The 13,888-nt window shown below is 42.1% G+C and overlaps 1 protein-coding gene across 7 annotated transcripts in view; it reads left to right on the top strand.

Moving 5' to 3' along the window:
• Nucleotides 1–12,349, top strand: part of TSPAN5 (tetraspanin 5) — a 234,285-nt gene extending 221,936 nt beyond the window's left edge. For 6 of the 7 annotated variants that reach the window (XM_054554216.2, XM_024245874.3, XM_002814986.6 and 3 more), the window contains 5 exons: nucleotides 799–969; nucleotides 4,160–4,285; nucleotides 6,519–6,566; nucleotides 6,693–6,809; nucleotides 10,135–12,349. In XM_054554216.2, coding sequence (XP_054410191.1) covers nucleotides 799–969; nucleotides 4,160–4,285; nucleotides 6,519–6,566; nucleotides 6,693–6,809; nucleotides 10,135–10,200 — 528 coding nt within the window. In that variant the 3' untranslated portion in view covers nucleotides 10,201–12,349. The remainder of the gene's footprint in view (nucleotides 1–798; nucleotides 970–4,159; nucleotides 4,286–6,518; nucleotides 6,567–6,692; nucleotides 6,810–10,134) is intronic. The other variant, XM_054554217.2, reaches the window with a different exon arrangement.
• Nucleotides 12,350–13,888: the final 1,539 nt, after the last annotated feature.

Here is a 13,888-nt window from a genome sequence, read left to right as displayed (position 1 = left end):
CGGGCAGTTACCACATTGCCTCATGGTCTTGAGCCCCTCTTTTAAAACTCTTGTTGTATACATTAAGCGGAAGTCTCCCCTTGGCTGCATTTTGATGTCACTTAAAATGTTGCTGGGGCCCATGCTTCCTAGAGGAAGGCAAGCACAGCTAGCATTCCCAGGAAAGCCCTCAACTCAGGGGTTTCATTTTGTTTTTATGATGGGAAATAACTTTCATTTTGCGGTCACTGCCCACCCCACTACTTCCTATTTGACCCCTTCATCTAAGATGAACACATCTGTTATTTTACCCTGTATAGCAGGTGCAAAAGAGAATTAAAATGGTGTCTGAATCCATAAAAGGAATATATTGCATAGAGAATCAAGGCCACAGTAACAAATGACAGGCGATCTTGAAATATTGGAATAATCTATCTTTCAAGTTACAGAAGCTTACTAGAGATAGGGGCAGGTCATTGTTAAAAGCATCTGGCAATACATTAATCATGAGAAATTAATTAGGCCTTAATGTGGGTCTAATGAGAAATTCTTACTATCCATGTTTGCTTATGGGCTTTGTTGGTTAATTATCAAATGGAACACTAGAGACCCTAAAATGTGATTATGAAATGATTTTTAAAAGTCCTTTCTTGGAGTGTAATATTCTATTAATGAATCAGCAGAAACTGAAGATTATCTGCTTTGGAGATGTGTAACAATCCAGTGTAATTACAAACCTGTTTAGAGAGGAACCATTTAGCTATATATGATCAAAATAGCCCTTATAACTGTTCTCTGTGTATGTGTCTTTTGTCTTAGTTTTCTGTGTTCCTGGGAATTATTTTCTTCCTGGAGCTCACTGCCGGAGTTCTAGCATTTGTTTTCAAAGACTGGATCAAAGACCAGCTGTATTTCTTTATAAACAACAACATCAGAGCATATCGGGATGACATTGATTTGCAAAACCTCATAGACTTCACCCAGGAATATGTAAGTTTAAAGTGGTTTGTTTTCAGGTTGAAAGTTCTCTGAATGATGACCCCAGTGAATTTCATCCCTCCTGGTTTCTGCATCTGCCAGCTGGAAACTACCTGACTATTCTGCATGGGTGTTTGTTGTTTGTTTATTATTTTCCAACTTGCTCTGTGACTTACAGGATTTGTATTCTAAATGGAAATGTCCTATTTTCACTTGTTTCAACTTAAGTTAGAGGAACAAAGAAGAAAATGCTTGAGCAAAACGTTATAATCATGGCTGTCCTTTCCTATTTGCATTTGAGGAACATTGTTTTGCTCCAGGTTTAAAGTTTTCTTTGGTTATTAAATATGGATTCTTTCTTATCCCTTGCCCCCTTTTTTGGTAATCCTTGATATTTCACAGCTCATAATAATCTACTTACCAACAGAATAATTTGCCACAAAGTTCCTAAAATGTGCCTATCCAAATATTATTATTGCACATGTAGTTAAAAGCAAAAGCTTAGAAACTCCTAAGTCCTAGTGGCTTCTAACAAGTGAAGAATCTGTGCGGTGGAATCCGGGCCACTCCCTCCGATCCCTGAGCATTGGAGTCCAGGCCACTCCCTCCGGTCTCTGAGCATGCCTGTGAAATGGCTCTTTCAGTGCCAGCGAAGCAGCAGATGTCCCGTTTCACTCAGAATGCGAGGGACCAAAAGACACAGGTCTAGTGCCAAAATCTGATAAGGGACCCTGGGCTCACAGGACCCTGACCTATTTCCCCAATAGCAAAATGAAAATAAAACTAGCTACTGTCTAACTCACAGGGATATTATGACACTAATGAGACATACATGTTTTTATATTAGGCTAAGGTGTTAGGGTCCTACCAACTTGCAGGTCTTTATATACCTGCACTGAAAAGTCGGGTAGGCTGAGCCTGGACTTGGACAGCGGTGTCTGTGGCATTCATGTATATGGTAGGACCGGAGGGCAAGCAGAAGCACAGTGAACGGTAGCCTTCTTGGGGTTGGATAGTTTTCTGCCTGTAATGAAGGGAGGCACCAGCCATGTCGACACTCTTTATGAGGGAGGCCATCCCCTTCCTTAGGCACTCAGGACTGAGCCGGGTTATGTGGTTTTGTTCAGTGGCAGCAGCATTTCGTCCTGGAGTAAGCTGTACCTTAAGTGGGAAATTAAGCCCTGATTCATGTCCTCAGCCAACTTCACTGTTTTATTAGGTCCTAATGGGTGCAGGCTCCCTAATAATCCCTTTCCTGGCATCATTCCTGACTGGTTTGCATGACACATTGATGGAGCTTTGTGGACACACCTCGAAATGCACGACCCAAGCCCTGGAAGGACCATGTTGTCTTTGGATGCTGTGTGCTTTATACGGAAATACTACAGTTTCATGTGATTTTCTTTTTGCATCACGGAATGTAATGTTTAGAAGTAGCTATTGGTCCAGAAAGTCTTCAAATGGTTGAGGCTTGATATTTATTTAACTCAGAGAAGTAGAGAAAGTGCATCCCAGGGAAGTGAGGAAGGGGCTTGTGTAGTAGCCTTTGACTCAGGCCCCATTTAAGACCCACTGAATTTAACTGCTTGTTTTAATATATTTTAATTGGAAGACAGACTTTTTAAAGTTGAAAATGTAAAACACATGCACTTGTTTTTAAACAAACTCAGAGTAGAAACAAATATGATGAAAAGTTAACCTCTAAAATTTTTGGTGGTAATGGATATATCAACTATATAGCCATTGATTGTGATGATGTTTTTGTGACGTATACAGATGTCAAAATTTATCAAATTGTATACTTTAAAATATGCAATTTATTTTATGTCAGTTATACCTCCATTATTGCAGGATCTGGCCAGCAGCCTGCAATGCAACAGGGCTGTCTCTGTTCCCAGGCGGATCGGCAGGTTGAGAAATAATAGACACACACAAGATAGTGAAAGCTGGGTCCAGGGGGGTCACCGCCTTCTGGTTCTGCAGTGCCAACAATGCACTGGATATACCAGGATTTATTATTAAGTTTAGTGAGGGCGAGGGTAGGTTAGTGAGAGATTTAGGATCATTTGATTATGAGGTGAGATGGGCACATGGGTATGAAGTAATTCTTTAACATAACATCTGTATGCAGAAGTACGGTATACAGGGATAAGAATTTACAATATAGTGTGTGCATCAGTAATTTCTAACAGAGCCTTAAAACAGAAACACAGTCTTTCCATAACCTATGATTAGCACGATATTAATCAGCAGTAACAGGTGCAGCAAAAGCCGGTTACAAACAATCCATAGAAATGGGACGTGAAGCTAGACAACCGGTTAGACCAAAAATTCTCAGAAGGGAGTATGCCTTAACCCTAAAGAGGCCTAGAAGAGCCGTGGCAAGAGGAGGGCATTTATAGCCCTGTCTTATCCATATGGACAGGTGCCCCTCATGTGTCTGTTTATAGGCTGTCCACAAGGGTTGCATTCTATTCCCAGAGCTATGAACATCTGCTTTTTTGGGATAGGAATCTTGGTGATGTGAAACCTGCCTGACAGCACGTCCATTCATAGGCTCTCTGCAGGGGGAAGCACATAACACACTGTTGGCTCATTCTGGCAGTCCAACCTGGCATTGTCTTTACACAATCCTGCATGCAGTTTTGTATTTACAATAATCAGGAGCATTTCATCTTTTATTCCGTAGCAGTAGTTTTGGGGGGTCTCCCTGCGCTCCATAAAACAAAACTTATCTTTAAAAAACTATTGGAATGTAGAGATCAAAACTTTGAAAAAGTAAGCCTATAGGTAGCCCACCGATAACCCCAGTTGCCTCCTTCAGTCACTACCACTGTTGTTAGTGTCTTATTTACCCTTCTAGAATGTTCTTATTTCTCTTTCTGGAATGACATGCCCAAGTGAAACAGATCTTGTTCTAACTGAGCCCTGTTGTACAGCTGCTCTGCCCTTCTTCCACCTAACACCACAGGTCTCATCAGTTGTTTAAATCAAGTGCCAACACATCCCTACAAACCTTCAGCCCTAATTAATTTGGAAGATTTTATATGGGCCATGTAGGTTCAGTTTGGCTTAAAAATAAAGTCTGGGACAGAAAGGAAGGTCAGAGCTGGCAGAAGCTGGGTGTCGTTCGGCGGGTGTGAGTGTAGGCACCTGCTTGCCTCCAAGTTGGGATGTTCTAATTCTTTCCTGTTTGCTCTAGTGGCAGTGCTGTGGGGCTTTTGGAGCTGACGATTGGAACCTAAATATTTACTTCAATTGCACAGATTCCAATGCAAGTCGAGAGCGATGTGGCGTTCCATTCTCCTGCTGCACTAAAGATCCCGCAGTAAGTGAATGCCAGCGAACTATTGGCCTACTCTGTGCATCATGCTGAGAGTGTGCATGGGACAAGCAGAGTGATTTTTTGGTTGAAACCTCTTCTTACCTGGTTACTCCTATTTGTACCTCCTGTAGGGGGTTATAGTGCTCAAATCTTCCTAGTAGGAGTAATAATTGCTGGCATTAATTTAGCAGTGTGTGCTGGTTCCTATTCTAAGCCTTTATGTGTGTTGGCTCATTTAAGTTGGGCACATTCCTACTGGCAGTTACCACCATTACCCTCCCTTTTCAGGGGAAGAAATCAAGGCACATGAGGTATAAGTGACTTTCCCAAGCTTGCACTGCTAGCAGGCAATGGAGTGGAATATGAGACCCAGGCAACCTGCCTGTATCATCTGTTAGCCTTTCTTTATGAGAAGGGCAGGCTTATATGAGAGCTCTCTGCATTGGTTTGTGTTTGTAGCCCTTTTCTTTTTGGCTTAGTTCTAGGGGAACTATTAGGAGTAGGAGGAGAGTTCGAGACAAGTTAGGGCTGGACTGCTGTGTAGGAAGACCACAGCTGCCCGGACTCCTGAATGTCATCATGACTATAGTCATGCAGTTTGCATTTTATTATAAAAAAGAATAAAATATAAAATCTATTTGTAAATCACTCACCTTTGCCACAGGTTTGATTATATTTTGGGTCAAATCGTGCCTGGTATATAGAATGACTTAAAATGCAGTTCTTAAGCCAGGCATAGTAGTTCATACCTGTAATCCCAGCACTGTGGCAGGCTGAGGTGGGAGGATCCCTTGAGCCCAGGAGTTAAAGACCAGCCTGAGCAACATAGTGAGACCCCATCTCTATAAAAAAATTTAAAAATTAGCCATGTGTGGTGGCACACGCCTGTGGTCCCATCTACTCTGGAGGCTGAAATAGGAGGATCACTTCAGCCCAGGAGTTTAAGGCTGCAGTGAGCCATGATCATGCCACTGCCCTCCATCCTGGTGACAGAGTGAGACCACATTTCCACATTTCTCAAAAAAAAAAAAAAAAAAAAAAAGGTAACTCTCTAGTGTTAGAATGACAAACATGAGAGGTTACTCCATGCATCTCTGTGTGCTCCTAGCTGCAGAGCCCTTCTGGGATTCCTCAACTGTTCTCTGGCCCTGCAGTCTCCAGATGTACTCCCCAAGGCTCGCCCTTACCCCCCAGAAGCAGAGTCGAGTGGGTGCTGATGAGCTCAGTGGGGATGCTCCTTCTTATGATGGAGGCTGTGGGGCTCTTAAAAGGAGCTATGGTCTTGGAGTGGAAAAGCAGAACTTCCCTGTGGGCTGCCCCCAGGGGACCACCTCAGCTGTTTCTCTTGGTCTGAAAGAGGAGACAAAGTAAGGACTGTGCTGCCCCGCCAGCTGCCCTTCCCACCAGCTCAAACCTCCTCTGCCTTCTGAGGAGAGCCACATGGCAGCAGAGTGCCCACTCAGAGCTTGAGGGGCTCATCCTGGTGGCCTTGCACTGGCCAGCGGGTGCCACACAGTGCGCCTCCTGTCGCCAGTTCCTGTCCCACATTAACACTCCCTTGTTAGAATTCTGTATTCTCAAGAAGCATTAATGCTTCCCCTTTCACCTACAGATCCTCTGGGCAGAGCTAGCTCATTCCTTGCGCCCTAAGCTAATAAAATCTGCCCCACACCCCACAGAGGAGGAAAATAAACAACCCAAACAAGTGGAACCATGTTTCTGATCAGACCCTGTGAGACATCAGGTTGTCCGTGTGATTATGTGGTCGGGGCATTGTTTTGTTTTTTAATTATTAAAAGCTCATTGAAAAACAATTTAAGTAACAGAAGTACATAGATTAAAAAGTAGCAGTCCATCCAAAAGAGCATACATGAAGATTTACTGTGCCCTTTATGTTTTTTATCTGTGTCTCCATTTCCCTAAATCCCATAAGCTTCTTGAGGTTGGCACCACTTTGAATCTTGAGCCTCCTGTGTGATAGACTTGCTGTCTTTTCTGATATTCCCCAAGCCTTAGTTTTCCTTATTTGTAAAATAGGGCATATTTTAATACCTACTTCTGAAGATTGTCACAGTAATGACATGGGATCATGTATATAAAGTGTTTAACGCAGTGCTGCAGTCTTTGTGCCCAGATACACATTTTGTTACTAATGTATAACAGAAGTCGTCTGCTCATTTCTAGGTGGGCTTTCTGTCTGAGTAAATTTCACTTTTCTCTTTCCTTTCTTCACCAGGAAGATGTCATCAACACTCAGTGTGGCTATGATGCCAGGCAAAAACCAGTAAGTGTTGTTGTTACTGTGCTAAGCAACAACATGTTGTTGCTTAGCACAAAGGGTGTTGGAGGAGCTTTGGCCTGTGCCTGGTGCTCTATCTGTGACAATGTGCTCTCCTCTTCCCTTGTGAAGGAAGTTGACCAGCAGATTGTAATCTACACAAAAGGCTGTGTGCCCCAGTTTGAGAAGTGGTTGCAGGACAATTTAACCATCGTTGCTGGTATTTTCATAGGCATTGCATTGCTGCAGGTAAGATCAGGGTCCTTTATGGATATCAAAGGAAAATAATGCCCTGGGAGAGCCCTTGCCAGGATCGGAGCTTTGCTTAAAAACCTTGGTCGTCATAGTTTTTAAGACACATTTGAGGGCTGAGGAACAGACCTAAACGATTTGGTTTGTGTTTTATTTTATTTATTTATTTATTTATTTTAGTTATTAATTTTTTTTTGAGACGGAGTCTTGCTCTGTCGCCCAGGCTGGAGTGCAGTGGCGCGATCTCGACTCACTGCAAGCTCCGCCCCCTGGGTTCACGTCATTCTCCTGCCTCAGCCTCCTGAGTAGCTGGGACTACGGGTGCCCGCCACTACGCCTGGCTAATTTTTTTGTATTTTTAATAGAGACGGGGTTTCACCGTGTTAGCTAGGATGGTCTCGATCTCCTGACCTGGTGATCCGCCCGCCTCGGCCTCCCAAAGTGCTGGGATTACAGGCGTGATCCACCGTGCCCAGCCTGATTTGTGTTTTATTAAAGCTCTGAGTTTAGATGCTACTGTCATGAAATACTTTAGGAAACCTTGTCTTTTTCTAAGATGGAGACATTAATTAGATCAGTAGTTGCCTGCTGGCATTCCATCGTTTACATGGGCTCAATAATACTGCATTGTGGCAACTGAGTCAAACATGCATACTTAGAAGTAGATCTCAGTGGTGACGTTAAGTTTCTGGGAAGTTTCACAGAGATGTCATAACCCTTTCTCTCCCTAAACTACCTTGCCAAAGTGCTAGTGAAGGAAGGGAGCACCCACTTTTCCTCCTGGCCAGTCTTAAGAGCTGGACTCTTCATGTTGTTGGTGTGATACTTTCCAAAGAGCACATAGTTGAAACAAATTAAAGAAGACCTAAGTAAATATAAAGATATCCTGTGTTCACAATTGCAAAACTTCATATTATTAAGGTAACAACACGCGTCAAGTTGATCTACAGATTCAGTGTAATCCCTATCAAAATTGTAACCACCTTTTTAGCAAAAATGGACAAGCTGGTCTTAAAATTCATATGGAAAAGCAAGGGACCCATAATAGCCAAAACAAATTTGCAAAAGTAAAACAAAGTTGGAGAATTCACACTACCCAGTTCAAAACTTAGTGCCAAGCTATATAGTAATCGACATAGTGTGTACTTGAGTAAGATTAGCCATATAGAGAAGTGGAATAAAATTGAAAAATCAAGAAATAAAACCAGGCCAGGTGTGGTAGCTCATGGATGTAATCCCAGCACTTTGAGAGACCAAGGCAGGAGGACGGCTTGAGCCCAGGAGTTCAAGACCAGCCTGAGCAACATAGCAAGACCTTGTCTCTACAAAAAGTAAAAATAAAAAAATTAGCCAAATGTAATGGCACATGCCTGTGGTCCTAGCTACTCAGCAGGCTGAGGTGGGAGGATTGCTTGAGCCCAGAAGGTTGAAGCTGCAGTGAGTTGTGATTATGCAACTGCACTCTAACCTGGGTGACAAAGCAAGACCCTGTCTCAAAAAAATAAGAAAAAATATATATATAATTAAAAAGAAGAAATAAGGCCGGGTGCAGTGGCTCATGCCTGTAATTCCAGAACTTTGGGAGGCCAAGTCAGGTGGATCAGTTGAGCTCAGGAGTTTCAAAACAGCCTGGGCAACATGACAAAACCCTGTCTCTACAAAATATACAAAAGTTAGCTGGGCATGATGGTGCATGCCTGTGGTCCCAGCTACTTGGGGGGCTGAGGAGGGAGGATCACTTGAGCCTGGGAGGTTGCAGTGAGCTGAGATCATGCCATCGCACTCCAGCCTGGGTGACAGAGCAAGATCCTATCTCAAAAAAGAAGAAGAAATAAGCTCGTACGTGTATGGTCAGTTGATTTTTGACAAGGGAACCAAAACCGTTCAATAGGGAAAGAGCAGTCATTTCAACAAATGGTACTGGGAAAACTGGATATGCAAAATAATGAATTTAGACTAACTCACACCGTATGTAAAAATTAACTCAAAGCAAAGACCTAAATATAAGAGCTAATGCTATAGAACTCCAGAAGAAAACATAGGCATAAATATTTGTGACTTTGGATTAAGCAGTGTCTTCTTAGATATGATATCAAAAGCATAAGCAATGAAACAAATGTAAATAAATTGGACTTCAAAATTTAAAACTGTGCTGAAAATGATACCATCAAGAAAGTGAAAAGATAACTCCTAGTATCTAGAAAATATAAAGAACTTTTAAAACTCAACAATAAAAAGACAAACAACTTAAAAATGGGCAGCCAGGCATGGTGATTTGTCCCTGTAATCCCAGCTGCTTGGGAAGCAGAGGCAGGAGCCTGCACTGAGCTATGATCATGCCACTGTACTCCAGCCTGGGCAACAGAGCAAACCCAGTCTCTTAAATTATTAAAAAACAAACAAACAAACAAAAGTACGGGCAGAGGACCTGAACAGACATTTCTCTAAAGATTAAAATGGCTAATAAGCACATGAAAAGATGCCAACGTCAGTAGTCATTAAGGAAATGCAATTCAAAGCCACATATTTCATACTCGTTAAAGTGGTTAGAATAAAAAAGACGGACAATAACAAGTATTGGCAAGGATGTGGAGAAAATGAAACCCTCATATGTTGCTAATGGAAATGAAAATATTGCAGCCTCTTTGGGAAACAATTTAGCAGTTTCTCAGAAGTTAAATATAGTGCTACCATATGAGTCAGCAATTCTACTCCTAGAGGTGTACCCAAAAGAATTGAGAACGTGTTTACCCAAAAACTTGTATGCTCATGTTCATAGCAGAATTATTCATAATTGCCAAAATGTGAGAGCAAAGCAAATACCCATCAACTGAGGAGTGGATAAACAAAATGGGGCATATCCATGCCATGGAATATCATTCAGCCATCAAAAGGAATAAATTAATAGTACCTGTATATGAACCTTGAAAATATTTTGCTACATGAAAAAGACAGTCACAAAAGCCCCATATTATATGATTCCCTTGATAAGAAATGACCAGAAGAGGCAAATCTATGAAGGCAGGAAGTAGAATAGTGGTTGCCAGGTCTGTAGGGATGGTGGGATGGGAATGACTGCTCACAGGTACAGGGTTTCTTTTTGGGGTAATGAAATGTTCTGTGATTAGATAGTGGTGATAATTGCATAGCTTTGTGAATATACTAAAAGCCCCTGAATTATACACATTACAAGGATGCCTTTTACCACATATGAATTACATCTTAAATTTCAAAAATCAACGATTTAAAAAAATGGGACACAGTGGCCAGGGAAAGAAGTTATGAGTGTCACTGTTTGACTCACATTTTCTTCCTTTCTCAGATTTTTGGGATATGCCTGGCCCAGAATTTGGTTAGCGATATCGAAGCTGTCAGGGCGAGCTGGTAGAGTCCCTGCAACCACTGCTGCAAGACACTGGACAGACCCAGCTTTCGGGACCCTCCCGCGTGCCGAACTGATCTTCAAGCTGCACGGACCTAATCACAGATGCAGCCTGCAGTCTCGCCTAATGGAGCTGACATTAGGGGAGTGTAAAACTGGGAAATGCTGCTCACTGACAGAATTAAAAAAAAAAAAAAATAACCAGTATGAAAGTCGTTGCGCCGTGAATCTCTACTGTAGCCATGAATTTATGGACAGTTGGATGCTTACCAAAAAAGAAAAAAAGGGAGGGTGGGGGACCCAGATGTACTTGAATGTGCAGAAAATACATTCTTGTCCTCGTCTTCCATAATTGGAGGGCTGGGAGAGGCAGCTTTGCTCTTCGCCACACCTTGGACGGACCACCTTCTGTTCCATGGCCTGAAGGAGTGCATCTCCTCAAAGACTCAGCCCCTCACCTGGGAGGGCAGTGGTTTGTGGGCATCCCTCCATGTACATTTTAGGAATCACTTGCAACTCTCATCTGAAGAAGAAAACAACTCGTCTTTGGGTTCAGATTTTGTGATGGTATTCAGCAAGTCACTTGGGTGAGCACACTTGGTCTATCCTGGAAAGTCTCCTTATAAGAGAAGTTGTGTATTTCATGTGCACTGAGCAAGGGCATTGGAAGATGTCATGAGGCTGTATTTTAGCAGGACTGATCGTTTTTCTAAGTAGACCTGAGCTTTGTTTATCAGTGAAATTCAAGGAGAAAATGAGGTTAATGAAGAGGTATCAGTTAAATACCCCCTTCTTCTCACCCTGCCAAAATTAGCAGTTGGATTTTTGGAAACTCTGGAATACTCTGGGTCATTTTGTTTTGTATGTTTGTTGTTTTTCGTCTTCCAAAGGTGAAAGCTATGATACGGTTCCACTTAAATTTTAGTGTTTTCTTACTCAGCTCAAGCATTAATTTTCGATTAAGTCTTAATCTGCATGACCTGTGAATCTGAATCCATCATCTCCCTTTCCTGCCAGCTTTTCTACAAACATTTAAATATGTTATTTGGTCAGCACTTATTTCCTAGGTTCACAGCCTTGGGAGGTTGTGGCATGTCCTCCCAGCCTGGCTGGGAAGAGACCAGCTGTACCATCCAAATGCTTCCCTGGTCTCGATGATCTCTTCCAGAGTCGATCTGAGTGGCCTCTTCTACACCCTCCCCTTCTTTCTCTTTGAATGGAATTACACCCAATTTTGAAACAACATTGACCCAGTCAAAAGCTTCTAATGGTTTCTTTTTCTTCCTCCAGTTTTAGTTTGCTTTTATTAAAAAAAGAAAATAGTGCATGGCCATAGCTCCTTCAGTTCTCTTATTGAAGACTAACCATCAGGATGGTATCAAAGCACAAATACTTTGGAGGGGAATGCGTTGAACTGGGGCAAGTACTCTGTAACACAAAGTGGGAAACCACTTCCTGGTGCTGCCGCTCCTGCCCCCACTTTAGGTGGGAGGGACGAGTTTTGCCCTCTAGATTTTAATCCAGCTGGTGTCCACCGGATGTTGCCCTCCTGGGGAGCAGATATCAGTCTGTGGAACACTGGGAGAACCACAGGCACATTTTTCGGTGCGGACAGATTTGCCAGCACATAACTGGGCAGCCAGCTAGCATACTTTGTGGAAATTAAGTGAGGTTTTCCATTTCAGCCCCATGGTGCATGGTGGTGGCTGATGAATGTGTCAGTCGGCTCAGAGAAAGGACAGAAAGGAAATTATTTTCAAAACTGTGTTCACTGTTTGGGTGTGTGTATGGCTCTGCATGTGTGTGTTTTTGTCTCTGTATAGGTAGATGTGTTCACATCTTACTCCGACTGTAAGGTTGTCTTACTTCATCTCTGCCCCCACCACAGTTGCCATTTTGTAATGTCCTTCCAACATGGAGAAGACACGAGCTCTCCAGTTGGCATCGTTTGTCTTTTTTGTTGATTGCCTCATTCTCCAGTAAACTCCATCTGGCCAGTTGATTCAGAATCAGGCAAGATCCCTGCCCTTTGGCACATCCACTGAAAGGCCAAACAGCAAGTCCGAGTGAGTTTTAAATATTAATCACCCTTTATTTTTTACACTTGAGAGTGATTGTAATAAAGGCTGTCATTAATAAACTTGGTTCTACCTTACATGGAGTTGTGTCTTTCTTCATTACTTCTTTCTTGAAATTGTGAAATTTTCGAATCCAGTGGTTCTCAAACTTTAGCAGGTGTCAGAATCACTGGGAGGATTTGTTAAAACACATGAATGCATTTGCTCCATGCCCATAATTTCTAACTTAGTAGGTCTGGGGTGGGGCTGGAGAATTTGTATTCTTATAAGATCGTAGGTGATGCTGTTTGCGGCTTGTTTGGGAACTACACTTTGAGAAGCATTGCTCTGATCCAGTTTTCTAGGAGGGGAAACAGAAAGGTAAGATTTTGTAGTTGGGAAGGGAAAGGTTCCTTTGTACTTACAAATGCTGACTGACAAGACACAGAGGCCAGAGCCTCGTATGTAGGAAATCCCTGCCCATAAGGTCATCTGCTGGTTACAATCACTTGGGGACCATGTGGAATACAGATTCCCCAGACGTTACCCCTAGTAGTTCTGGAGTGGGAGACAGGGTAATCTATGTTTTAAAAGCTCCCTTGAAAATTTAATGCCTGGTGGGATTTATGACTTATGGGCTTAGATAAATGTTGATAATATTCACAACCTTTTTTATAAGAAAATAATTTCTCACAGTCCGTTGGAGCTGGAATCTTAAAAACCCATTAGAGAAATGTCAGCTTAAATGTCTTTCATTGTGAATTATCACTGCAGAAAAAGACTTCCGTCGTTAGAACTGATTAAAGACTTTTTTCAAAGATCAAATGAAAACAAATTTTAAGGTTCATATAGCACACTTAGATCCTGACAACATAGTGTCAGACTTGTTCAAGAAATATTTTGCTTCATATCTCAGATATTTGAAACAACAATGTTATTTTGATTTTAAGGAAATTTATCAGTGATGATTGGAGATGGCCAATCCCTGCTTCTTGAGTTTTCTTATTGTCTACATTGGCCCTCTTTGCTTATTGCAAACTATAAGCCAACAAAGTAAAAAAAAAAAAATGACAGCTCAGAAGTAAAAGGATGCTTTGTCTATAAAACTCAAAAACTTGGAGGAAGTTTCTTCAATGTGTAGAAGGTAGACTTTAGGGGAAGCTTATTACATTTCTCTTTATTTCTGTTGTTGGACTGGTTACCACTAACATCATTGCTTCTATAATTTAAAAATATACAGTTTTTAAATGTCAACTCAGGAATTTAAAAATATTTTGCATCATGAAGTACTTAAAGAAGTGCATTTCCTTTGTTCTTCCTCTTCCTTCTCCCAGGGAGTAATAAACCTGGACTTTTCTTTCAGCCTTCTTCCTGCCACAGGTGCCAGTTGTCCTTTCCTCAAGGGGATCCTTAAAGTGTCTCTTGGAGGTTTCTTATGCAAAGTGATAATTCATTTCCCTGTGTTTGTGTGGGCAGGAATGGAGTGATTTTGCAGTTTTGTCTATTTCCGGCTGGCTTGGACAGGCGCCCTGGGAAGCCTGTGGGCTGAACAATGAGGAGCCGGAGCCCAGTGACCTGGCAGGCCACCCCAACTCTCTTTGTCATTTATTCCACGAAGCCCTCCTTCTCTAGGGAAA

Source organism: Pongo abelii, chromosome 3 (assembly GCF_028885655.2).
Source record: "Pongo abelii isolate AG06213 chromosome 3, NHGRI_mPonAbe1-v2.0_pri, whole genome shotgun sequence".
NCBI lineage: Eukaryota > Metazoa > Chordata > Mammalia > Primates > Hominidae > Pongo > Pongo abelii.
The sequence above is the reverse complement of the archived record's forward strand: the minus strand, read 5'-3'. Positions and strand labels throughout refer to the sequence as shown.